This window comes from Mya arenaria, chromosome 11 (genome assembly GCF_026914265.1).
Source record: "Mya arenaria isolate MELC-2E11 chromosome 11, ASM2691426v1".
Taxonomy (NCBI): Eukaryota; Metazoa; Mollusca; class Bivalvia; order Myida; family Myidae; genus Mya; species Mya arenaria.
Window position 1 is genome coordinate 55,306,160 of NC_069132.1, and position 13,005 is coordinate 55,319,164.

The 13,005-nt window shown below is 38.0% G+C and overlaps 1 protein-coding gene and 1 long non-coding RNA gene across 2 annotated transcripts; both read right to left on the reverse strand.

Moving 5' to 3' along the window:
* Nucleotides 1-2,033: 2,033 nt before the first annotated feature.
* Nucleotides 2,034-12,594, reverse strand: LOC128208632 (calmodulin-A-like). The gene is made up of 7 exons (XM_052912180.1): nucleotides 12,568-12,594; nucleotides 12,121-12,157; nucleotides 11,601-11,744; nucleotides 11,029-11,123; nucleotides 10,089-10,230; nucleotides 2,456-2,530; nucleotides 2,034-2,232 (listed from the first exon to the last, which is right to left on the reverse strand). The coding sequence occupies exons 1-6, from the start codon at nucleotides 12,592-12,594 to the stop codon at nucleotides 2,505-2,507; spliced, it is 471 nt and encodes a 156-aa protein (XP_052768140.1). The 3' UTR covers nucleotides 2,034-2,232; nucleotides 2,456-2,504.
* LOC128207162 (uncharacterized) lies at nucleotides 3,459-4,841 on the reverse strand. The gene is made up of 3 exons (XR_008256660.1): nucleotides 4,625-4,841; nucleotides 3,865-4,013; nucleotides 3,459-3,629 (listed from the first exon to the last, which is right to left on the reverse strand). It is a non-coding gene; the product is annotated as an uncharacterized LOC128207162 (long non-coding RNA).
* Nucleotides 12,595-13,005: the final 411 nt, after the last annotated feature.

The window sequence follows — 13,005 nt, forward strand, 5'->3', positions numbered from 1 at the left end:
TTCTAGAAGCCGACAATGTCATACATTGAGTCTGAGGTTTCTAGAAACAGACAGTGTCATACATTGAGTCTGTGATCTCTAGAAGCCGACAGTGTCATACACTGAGTCTGTTCTTTCTAGAAACCGACAATGTCGTATATTGAGTCTGTGTTCTTTCTAGAAACCGACAATGTCATATATTGAGTCTGTGCTTTCTAGAAGCCGACAGTGTCATACATTGAGTCTGTGCTTTCTAGAAGCCGACAGTGTCATACATTGAGTCTGTGCTTTCTAGAAGCCGGCAGTGTCATACATTGAGTCTGTGCTTTCTTGGAGCCGACAGTGTCATATATTGAGTCTGTTTTTTCTAGAAGTCGACAGTGTCATACATTGAGTCTGTTTTTTCTAGAAGCCGGCAGTGTCATACATTAAATCTGTGCTTTCTAGAGCCAACAGTGTCTTACATTAAATATGTTTTTTCTAGAAGCCGGCAGTGGCATACATTGAATCTGTGCTTTCTGGGAGCCGGTAGTGGCATACATTGAATCTGTGCTTTCTAGAAGCCGGTAGTGGCATACATTGAATCTGTGTTTTCTAGAAGCCGGCAGTGGCATACATTGAATCTGTGCTTTCTAGAAGCCGGCAGTGGCATACATTGAAACTGTGCTTTCTAGAAGCCGGCAGTGTCTTACATTGAATATGTTTTTTCTAGAGGCCGTTAGTGGCATACATTGAATCTGTGCTTTATAGAAGCCGACAGTGGCATACATTGAATCTGTGCTTTCAAGAAGCCGGCAGTGGCATACATTGAATCTGTGCTTTCTAGAAGCCGGCAGTGGCATACATTGAATATGTGCTTTCCAGAAGCCGACAGGGTCTTACATTGAATATGTTCTTTCTAGAAGCCGGCAGTGGCATACATTGAATCTGTGCTTTCTAGAAGCCGGTAGTGGCATACATTGAATCTGTGCTTTCTAGAAGCCGGCAGTGGCATACATTGAATCTGTGCTTTCTTGAAGCCGGCAGTGGCATACATTGAGTCTGTGATTTCTAGAAGCCGACAGTGTCTTACATTGAGTCTGTGATTTCTAGAAGCCGACAGTGTCTTACATTGAGTCTGTGATTTCCGGAAGCCGGTAGTGGCATACATTGAGTCCGTTTTTTCTAGAAGCCGACAATGTCATATATTGAGTCAGTGTTCTTTCTAGAAGCCGACAGTGTCAAACATTGAGTCTGTGCTTTCTAGAAGCCGACAGTGTCATACATTGAGTCTGTGCTTTCTAGAAGCCGACAGTGTCATACATTGAGACTGTGCTTTCTTGAAGCCGACAGTGTCATATATTGAGTCTGTTCTTTCTAGAAGCCGACAGTGTCATACATTGAGTCTGTTTTTTCTAGAAGCCGGCAGTGTCATACATTGAATCTGTGCTTCTAGAACCAACAGTGTCTTACATTGAATATGTTCTTTCTAGAAGCCGTTAGTGGCATACATTGAATCTGTGCTTTCTAGAAGCCGGTAGTGGCATACATTGAATCTGTGCTTTCTAGAAGCCGGCAGTGGCATACATTGAATCTGTGCTTTCTAGAAGCCGACAGTGTCTTACATTGAATATGTTCTTTCTAGAAGCCGACAGTGTCTTACATTGAATCTGTGATTTCTAGAAGCCGGCAGTGGCATACATTGAATCTGTGCTTTCTAGAAGCCGACAGTGTCTTACATTGAATATGTTCTTTCTAGAAGCCGACAGTGTCTTACATTGAATCTGTGATTTCTAGAAGCCGACAGTGTCATACATTGAGTCTGTGCTTTCTAGAAGCCGACAGTATCTCACATTGAATCTGTGATTTTTAGAAGCCGGCGGTGTCTTACATTGAATCTGTGATTTCTAGAAGCCGGCGGTGTCTTACATTGACATGTCTTTCTTGACATGACCGGTACTGTTGCATTTTTATAAAGACTGGCTAATAAAACCTGTGTTAATTTCAAAAAATATAAAACAAATATCTTTATTCATAGCAATAGAACGACAATGAAATAAATTAATCTGCGCTAAGAACAATCATTATAAATTCTTTGTAAGCAGTGGTCTAACCGACTCACGAAACATTGGACCGGCTCTTCTTTTTCACCACTGGAGTAGGCATTTTTACCAGACTGTTTTTTTATTTAAATGTTAAGCTATCATTCAGTCATAGTTTTATGAAGATAATTCCCACTTTACTGAGCCAATGAAGACAGTCATGGTCGTGCCACTGCAAATAGAGAGGGATTTTACACTCACCCTTTGTGTATATTTATATGTTAATAAACGAGTACATGTATTGTATGTTGCGATTCACTCTGTGAAATATAAAAAGCGTTTTCCGAAGAACGATTGCATTTTGCGTGATATATATAAGACAGAATAAGACAGTAATTGATGAACCGTAAAACAATGACCACACCGTTGACACGCTATACATACTATACACTTACTTCAACATAAAACAGGGAAGTCACTGGTCGTTTTTCTTCAAAAGGCAGTTCACCGGCAGATAACAGAGACAAAGTCTGAAATCAATATAATCAACATAGAAAATATGGGTGCATGTTAACAAAAAAATCATAAATATTGAGCCACTCTCGCCATATGGATCATCTAGGGTAATCTGAGTGGGAGTCCCAACCACAGAGACTTGAAAGTATTATGCAGATCCCAACAGCTGCCCCTGGCTTACTTTAAATAGTTGTCTGTGGCCTCAGCTGGGAAAAATCAGTCTTGACCTTGAAAATAAAAAATACAACTTTTGATGGGCTGCTTATCACGTCATGGGACAAAATACAACTATTAATCATGATTTATCGACGATATTTTAACATATTATGACATGGATTTTTAGCTTTGATAATATCCCAGCAAACATTTTATATCGGCCCGACGTCGGGCCGATATGGAACACTTCATCGGCCCGACATCGGCATTTACATCGGGCCGATGTCGGATGTGCAACACGGCTCGACATCGGGCCGATGTCGGCATATTTTTAATAGCCGACATTTAGCCAACATGATGCCGATGTCCTTCCTATTTCGTCCCTATTCTTATACAGATGGATTGTCATGCTCAATGACAACAGAACAAGATAGTTAAAACACAAGATTTTGTCTTGGTTTATCTTCTGAGAGAAAAATTAATAATGCAGAGAAAATCAACCGTAAACCTACATGCATATTATATACTCACAAATTACTACATAATAAAATAAGCTATTTCATCTTTTAAATTTTTATTATTATTATTATCATTGCTATAAATATTTAAACAATTGAATTATCACAGAATGTGGATAATACCCCTGAACAGTTTATCAAAATGTTCAAGTTAAAATACAAAAACATGCCATAATACACACAGGCTGTTACTGTATAAATAATCAAACAAACAAAATAAGACTTGAACAATACTTAAGGTAACGCTACTGCATTAAACATTAAGCGTTTTTAACATAATATTGTTTTGTTTTTTCATCCCGGTGTTCCAAGGATGCACTCAGATATTTGCGTCTGCCTCATTTCCCTCCCACCATCTCTGTCCGATGCTGTCTTCATCCAGGCGGCATTTTTCGCTCGCACCTCTGTTGTGAGAAACGACGGAATTTCACGACACCCTCTGGAATAATTGCATGTACTGTTAATACATAGACGAGATAGGTCTTTTCCAGGATATGGGTATTTACATAATGAATTTTCAAGGAAGTTGGTATTCTTAATTTTAATTGGGTTTTTGTTAAATGTGAAAAAAAAAATTGTGTGTTTGTATAAAATTTGCCTACATCCCTTCGCATATTTCTGGGGGGATTATATATTGAACTGTGCTTGAAACAAAGGTTAATTGCGGTATATACCTGTAGAGATGGTGCAACTGTTTGGGGATCTTATAGTAACTGTTGTGATGCCTGCAGAACAGTCCTGCCATAGCCACTGTCACCTTCGAATGCCTTGGTGGTGTTGTCACTGACATTTATTCATCCTTATCTGATTAAACACGCTTCCTCTGAAATGCATCACATTTTGTTACAGTTACAAATGCATTAGTCGGTTATCCTGATCATTCTCCCCTTTAGGTAAATTTAAAGGTTGGTATAGTCAACCTGCTTTTCTTAAGTGTGAAATAGTCAAATACCCTAAATCACCTGCTTTTTATCAGTACTTTCGATCTTAATTCATTAACAGATGTATCATAAATTAACTTGCTTCACAAAAAATATACATATGCATCCTGACAGACTGATTGTAACTAACATATTATGAATATGAACACGTTAAATATAAATGGTAATGCACTAGTCAATCGTATCCACGCCCCCCCCCCCCCCCCAGATCCGGGGATATACCGGGGATAGCCGGGGAAAAGGGCCGGGTGACTGCGGTGGTTTTGTCATAGCGCCAAATTTAGCGGGGATTGGGCTTTATATAGAGTCTCTGGGGTGTGGGGGCATTTGACCGAGGTTTAACCATCAGTTCGTCACAGCAGGGCGGGGATTTTACCCAGGGTTGGCTGGACCGAAAGTCAAAAGTCCCGGCTATTCCATAGACCTGGGGGTTGGGGGGGGGGGGCGTGGTTACAATTGACTGGTGCATTACAATTGGGACGTAAAGACATACCTCCCCTATGATTGCCTTTATTCCTCTATTTCAGTGTCTCGATTTGCTGTTGTTCGCTCTCTGCAACTTTGATCGATCTTTCCACAATATACGATACTGTAAATTACAATGTCTCAATTATGATTCATAATTGATAACAAAATGTTCTTTTTAAATTTGTCTACAATGGAAGCAGATAAATTAATCGTTCAAACCCAACCAAATCATCAATGTAATACTTTGCTTTTGTGTGTACATGCTACCTAAATGTAGATTTTAATCAAACTTATAAAACAACAAACTTACAAAGAGAACTAGTCACGAACATATGTTACACGAATTCCTTTTCAACATATTTACTCGAAATAAAAGTATTTATATCACTTTTGAGAATAAAACAATAGATTAACAGAATAGTACTATAATAATTCCTTATATTCATACGTTCAACAACGATTCAAAGATTACTTACCATTGATAAATACCAAAAGTTTGATTTGACTTGCATCATCTTTTTGAAATGGCACAAATACCGCAGTGAATATAAAACAAAATAATTTCGTAGATAAAAATCAAATAAACATGAACTGAATTTATTAATTACATAATTAATTAAAAATAACCATATAAACTTAAATTGGTTTTATTATTTAATGATAATGAATTTAAATATTTATTAATCGCCAGGGGAATGAACTGCTAGTGAAAGTTGCAGCATATGCATTGCTCTCCCTTGAAGCAATACAGAGTATACATCGGGCCAATATCGGACCGATATCGCGATATTTATAAAATGTTTTTTGTCCATAAAAAAACAAAAGCTATTGTTTATGTTATAATGTTTAAACATTCGAATTAAAATCATATAGTAGTATTACAAATACAATGTTTCAGTCAATATGCCCATATCTGGCCGATGTCGGGCCGATATCGGCAAACACTGGCCGATATGCCGATATTCAGCCGACATCGGTCCGATATGGTCATGTTTGCTGGGATGTTGAAATATCGTCAATAAATACTGATTACTAGTTGTATTATATGTCCCATGACGTGATAAGCAGTTAATATAAAAGTTGTATTTTTTATTTTCAGAGTCAAGACTAATTTTACACAGACGTACCGCTTTGGTCGACAGTTTACTTCTGCTAGTTGCAACACATAAATCAGAGGTGCATCTCTATGTTTATGGTAGAGTTCAAATTTGGCGATCTACAGAAAATAGTAGGCTGAGGTAGTTCGCTCTTTTTTCTGTAACTATAGGTCGTCAAAATTGGACTTGGTATTTGTTGAAGCAAATCGATCATCGTAAAATTAATGAACAGAAAATTTGAAAGGTCCTTGATTGTCATTGGCCCACACAAAAATTCACACATCAAGTATTTGCTACCTTTCTACTACTGACACTTGTTTAAAAAGTAAGCCTTGGTTGAAAAAAGACTCACTGAAACATACTCTATGAAAATGTTTTTTGGTGCATTCGTTAGAATTGGTCAATGTAAACTAACATGGACTATATATACCAGATGGTTCCAAAATCGGCAAAAAAACAACACATTAGTTCCACAAGAAAAGCCTAGAATTGTAAACAGTAACGAGCTAGTGTGAGGCCGAAAATACATCATTTAACATAATTAAAAGAATATTTTGTCGATTATCTGTTTGAAAATAGCGCATAACAACGGTTTCCCAGTATATAGTGTGTATATTTAGCATGTCACGTGATTAGTACAGATATTATATATATGCCGACGCTATTTTTAAATTAACTGGTATTTATATGGTAGAAAATGCAGTAAATTTCGAAAGGAAAATTCGCAAAAACTGCGAAAGATACATGTGTCGTAAGCGATGTGATACATCAGTAAGTAATATTGAATGCGTTGTACACAACGATATCAATTTTATGTAAGTTTATGACAACTTTTTTTCTTGCAATTGTATCATCTGGTGTCTAGTCCCTTTCATGAACAGAACACTTGAAAAATGCTCGATTGTCATTGGCCCACACAAAAATGCAAACACGAAATCCATACCCATACCATGAAGATCAATAAACCGGTACACCTCAAAAATGCAACTGCACCTCTATATTTAGAGCAGCACGTTTCATATTAATTTAGACTTGCGCCTCTTAATACAAAGGTTCGTCTCAAAAATAGTTAAAGGTGTACTGGTCATTGCCTCTATTTCGGCACTACTGATGACTTAAGACAACTAAAGACCAAAATGGAACGTCATAGGTTGAAACGAACTTAATATGGTTGGCAATCTCGGAAAATAAAGTTTCAGGGAAAGAACAGAGCGTAATCCGATGCACACACCAAAAGATTCGCCCTTTTTTCGGAATTCATTTTGAATTTTGTTTTTGCCATGGGGGTACGCAACATGGTGAAAGGTATCGTTTGAGGTTTAATACTTGTAAATCCTTTACATGAGCGTGTATGCCTTATTGTCTCTACATAAGCGTGTACGCCTTATTGTTTCTACACGAGCATGTATGCCTTATTGTTTCAACACGAGCGTGTATGCCTTATTGTTTCTTCACGAGCGTGTATATGCACTATTGCTTCTACACGAGCGTGTATGCACTATTGTTTCTACACAAGCGTGTATGCCTTATTGCCTCTACATAAGCGTGTATGCTTTATTGTTTCTACATAAGCGTGTATGCCTTATTGTCTCTACATAAGCGTGTATGCCTTATTGTTTCTACATAAGCGTGTATGCTTTATTGTTTCTACATAAGCGTGTATGCTTTATTGTTTCCACACGAGCGTGTATATGCACTATTGTTTCTACATAAGCGTGTATGCCTTATTGTCTCTACATAAGCGTGTATGCCTTATTGTTTCTACAAAAGCGTGTATGCTTTATTGTTTCTACATAAGCGTGTATGCCTTATTGTTTCTACATGAGCGTGTATGCCTTATTGTCTCTACATAATCGTGTATGCCTTATTGTTTCTACAAAAGCGTCTATGCTTTATTGTTTCTACATAAGCGTGTATGCCTTATTGTTTCTACATGAGCGTGTATGCCTTATTGTCTCATATAAGCGTGTATGCTTTATTGTTTCTACATGAGCGTGTATGTCTTATTGTTTCTACACGAGCGTGTATATGCACTTTTGTTTCTACACGAGCGTGTATGCACTATTGTTTCTACACGAGCGTGTATGCCTTATTGTCTCTACATAAGCGTGTATGCTTTATTGTTTCTACATAAGCGTGTATGCCTTATTGTTTCTACACGAGCGTTTATATGCACTATTGTTTCTATACGAGCGTGTATGCACTATTGTTTCTACACGAGCGTGTTTGCCTTATTGTCTCTACATAATCGTGTATGCTTTATTGTTTCTACATAAGCGTGTATGCCTTATTGTCTCTACATAAGCGTGTATGCCTTATTGTTTCTACAAAAGCGAGTATGCACTATTGACCGAGAATGCACTATTGCCTTAACATGAGCGTGTATGCACTTTTGTCTTTACATGAGCGTGAAAGCACTACTGCCTTTACATGAGCGTGTATGCACTATTGCCTTTACATGAGCGTGTTTGCACTTTTGCCTTTACATGAGCGTGTATGCACTGTTGCCTCTACATGAGCGTGTATGCACTATTGCCTTAACATGAGCGTGTATGCATTATTGCTTTGAAATGAGCGTGTATTCACCATTGCCTTTACATGAGCGTGAATGCACTATTGCTTTTACATGAGCGTGTATGCACCATTGTCTTTACATGAGCGTGTATGCACTATTGCTTTGAAATGAGCGTGTATTCACCATTGCCTTTACATGATGTTTACATGAGCGTGTATGCATTATAAGTTATAACCTTTACATGAGCGTGTATGCATTATAAGTTATAACCTTTACATGAGCGTGTATGCACTATTGCCTTTACATGAGCGTATATGCACTATAGCCTCTACATGAGCGTCTATGCACTATTGCCTCTCAGTGACATGAGCGTGTATGTACCATTGCCTTTACATGAGCGTGTATGCACTATTGCTTTGAATTGAGCGTGTATTCACCATTGCCTTTACATGAGCGTGTATGCACTATTGCCTCTCAGTGACATGAGCGTGTATGCACCATTGTCTTTACATGAGCGTGTATGCACTATTGCTTTGAATTGAGCGTGTATTCACCATTGCCTTCACATGAGCGTGTATGCACTATTGCCTCTCAGTGACATGAGCGTGTATGCACCATTGTCTTTACATGAGCCTGTATGCACTATTGCCTCTCAGTGACATGAGCGTGTATGCACCATTGTCTTTACATGAGCGTGTATGCACTATTGGTTTGAATTGAGCGTGTATTCACCATTGCCTTTACATGAGCGTGTATGCACTATTGCCTCTCAGTGACATGAGCGTGTATGCACCATTGTCTTTACATGAGCGTGTATGCATTATTGCTTTGAATTGAGCGTGTATTCACCATTGTCTTTACATGAGCGTGTATGCACTATTGCCTCTCAGTGACATGAGCGTGTATGCACCATTGTCTTTACATGAGCGTGTATGCACTATTGCTTTGAAATGAGCGTGTTTTCACCATTGCCTTTACATGATGTTTACATGAGCGTGTATGCATTATAAGTTATAACCTTTACATGAGCGTGTATGCACTACTGCCTTTACATGAGCGTGTATGCACTATTGCCTTAACATGAGCGTGTATGCACTATAGCCTCTACATGAGCGTGTATGCACTATTGCCTTAACATGAGCGTGTATGCATTATTGCTTTGAAATGAGCGTGTATTCACCATTGCCTTTACATGAGCGTGAATGCACTATTGCTTTTACATGAACGTGTATGCACCATTGTCTTTACATGAGCGTGTATGCACTATTGCTTTGAAATGAGCGTGTATTCACCATTGCCTTTACATGATGTTTACATGAGCGTGTATGCATTATAAGTTATAACCTTTACATGAGCGTGTATGCATTATAAGTTATAACCTTTACATGAGCGTGTATGCACTATTGCCTTTACATGAGCGTATATGCACTATAGCCTCTACATGAGCGTGTATGCACTATATTGCCTTTACATGAGCGTGTATGCACTTTTGCCTCTACATGAGCGTGTATTCACGATTCTGCCACCTATAATTTCCCCATTCCTAACCAATACTGCCACCTATAATTTCCCCATCCCTGACCGATACTGCCACCTATAATTTCCCCATCCCTGACCGATAGTGCCACCTATTATTCCCCATCCCTGACCGATACTGCCACTTATAATTTTCCCATCCCTGACCGATTCTGCCACCTATAATTTCCCCATCCCTGACCGATTCTGCCACCTATAATTTCCCCATCCCCGACAGATACTGCCACCTATAATTTCCCCATCCCAGACAGATACTGCCACCTTTAATTTCCTCATCCCCGACAGAAACTGCCACCTATAATTTCCCCATCCCCGACAGATACTGCCACCTATGGGTTTACCTTGTATATTGATCAAGCCGTCTTTAACTTCAGCCTCAAAAATCATCTCATCTATTTCTTGGTCAGTCATCCGGTCCCCAAGGGTCTTCATTATCTCGCGTAGATCGTCAGAACTGATGTAACCCTTTCCGTTGTCGAATACCTGGGGGAATACTTTTATTACAAACTGAAGCTACCACAGGAGTGTTGACTTTCCCTCGCCTTGACAGAAGGCAAAAAATGAAATCGAATTTATTTTTATAATTACTATTATTGTTATAAAGACAAGTCTCTAGTGAACGTTATGGTAAGAAGGAGTAACCGGATATCAGAACAACCACCTTTAAACATTTTCAATCAAATTCAAGGACATGGCGATGTAAGACGAATTTATAAGTCATTGCAAATGAAATCATTGTACTGAATCTTTTTCTCTATCACCGTGAGCAATATACGACGTTCTCGTTCATATTAAATGAACGGTATATGCTCAAAACTTTAATACACGGTTTCGTTCATATTAAATGAACGGTATATGCTCAAACTTTAATTCACGGTTTCGCTCATATTAAATGTACGGTACCGTTTCCGCTAAAGCTTTAACACTTTAAATGGACGCTGCCGCTCACATTAAATGTACTATTCCGCTTATCTTAAATAAACGTTTCTTCTCACCTGAAATATACGCACCAAAAATGCCTCTATGACCTCATCTTCATCCACCTTTTATTCCATATTATTCTCCATTATCGTAAGAAATGAAAGCTTATGCTCACCTTTAATGTACGCTTCGTATAACCTTAATGTACGCTTATGCCCACCTTATATGTACGCTTATGCCCACCTTAAATAAATCCCTTATGCCCACTTGTGGTATGTACGCTTTGGCTCACCTTAAATGTACGCTTCGGCTCACTTTAATGTACACAATAGCGCATAATCTTTTAACGCTTCCACCCACCTTAAATGCCTCTAGGACCTCGTCCTCATCCTCCTTATACTGCATCTTGTTCTCCATCATCGTGAGGAACTCGTCAAAGTCTATCTCGCCGTTCCCTGAAATATGAACGTCACAGCATGGGTGCAAACACAATATACGTACGAACACAAAAAAAATGGAAGGGTTTGACCACCATAAGTAATTTAGAATAGCTTTATCTCGGGCCGATTGTTCAGAACTTTGCTGATGTAAACAACGTTGCTAACGTCGTCGTCGCTTACTTTCAAAATTGGTATTGCTACGGAGTATTCACGGATACACTTATGCCCTGTAGTATTTTTAATGAGATTTCGGACAATTATTTAGCTGTACTTGTTTTAATTAAATATATGAGCACATCATAGCATATTTAACCTTCAAAAGTCAACAACGACGTCCTTAACAACGCTGTTAACTGAAACAAAGTTCTGAACAATCGGCCCTTTATTTGTTAACTGGATAAAGGCGTTCGATGCGTGTTCAAACAAAGTAATAACGGTAACTTATAATTTTCTTCATCTCAACATGATTGTATTGTAAATGATAACAAGCACCATCTTCGTCCACTTCGTTTATCATCTCTTCCAGGTCGGCGTCCGTAAGATTCTGTCCCATGTTTCGGAGAACATCGGCAAGCTCCGTAGCCTCGATCGTCCCATCACCGTCCTTGTCGAACACGCTGAACGCCAACTTGAACTCTAAATTTAAAGTTAATGTGTGATACTAATTTATTTTAACTGGACTATAAAGACAGCTTGAAGCTGATGTCAACCTACAAATCCGTTTCTTTTGTAGAAAGTTTGACAATAAACGCGTTCTTTCGTTATAAGAAAAAAAAAAGACGTGCCCATGTTGGGGGCTAAAATCCAGGATATCTCGCGTGCGAGACGGACACCTTACCGCTTACTTAGCTATATATATATATATATATATATATATATATATATATATATATATATATATATATATATATATATACCGTTATGACGTTACGAGCACTCTGTTCAATTTATCAAATTAATTCTGTTAAGTGGAAGTTCCGTACATGTTTATTAAATGTCATTTAGAAAATACCTGCTATTTGTTCTTCAGTCAAACTGGGTTTCTGCGACTGTGGTAACAAAAATAAATAGAATATATCATATAAGAGTATGAGAGATACTTTCTATTACCAATTAAATTATCTACGTACGAACATTCTGACCATCGAAAAGAAGGTTTACACATACAACTTCGATTGTTTGCAATGCCGAACTTCGCAAACATATGCCTTCAGTCCAATAAGGAGCATAACTCAAGCAGTTATTAATCCCAGAGTTACCGGCCTGGCTACACATGTTGCTGGCAACATATGCAAGTTAATTTCTATATTAATTTATTGAACTTTTTTAAGTTCTGATTCATGTTTACTGTCTTTGCGACGACGATGCAGACGACAATGCAGACGACGACACCAATTCTATGACTATACGTTAGTCGACGTACTAGCAAAAAACAGAATAATTAGTAAGTTCTTTTTACCTCTTTGTCCTTTGCCTTTGCTGCCATTTTAAGAATTTTCACTGTAGATCGTATTTTTAGTTTCCAGATGATTATTTTCGTAATACACTTATAACAACCACATTACACAAAATTAAATTAAACGATTTTATTCTTCAATAGAATTATGAATAAAAAGGGTACGTCAATCTTCGTATAATCGATATTTGCACCTTCTGTAAGGCTTTTTCAATTAACTTTCGATCATGAAGTATTTAGTTTGAACAGGCGCCTATGCTCGTTGTTTGCTTTTTAACAATTAAATACATCGGGCCAATATGGCTTCAAGAAATTTCGCTGATATAGTACAAATACGGATTGAAAAGTGCCAGACTTTATCACTGCATACTGATGGTAAAACAAGATTAAATAGTAAATGTTAAGCATGTTTTCAAATATTTTTCAATATGTTTTGTTTTC

Coding starts and splice junctions, on each gene's coding strand:
- LOC128208632 (XM_052912180.1), bottom strand. CDS start 12,594: ATGGCAGCAAAGGCAAAGGACAAAGAG. Junction 11,745..12,120: donor GACTGAAGAACAAATAGCAG/GTATTTTCTAAA, acceptor CTTTAAATTTAG/AGTTCAAGTTGGCGTTCAGC. Junction 2,531..10,088: donor CGGCTTGATCAATATACAAG/GTAAACCCATAG, acceptor TATTGATTTCAG/ACTTTGTCTCTGTTATCTGC.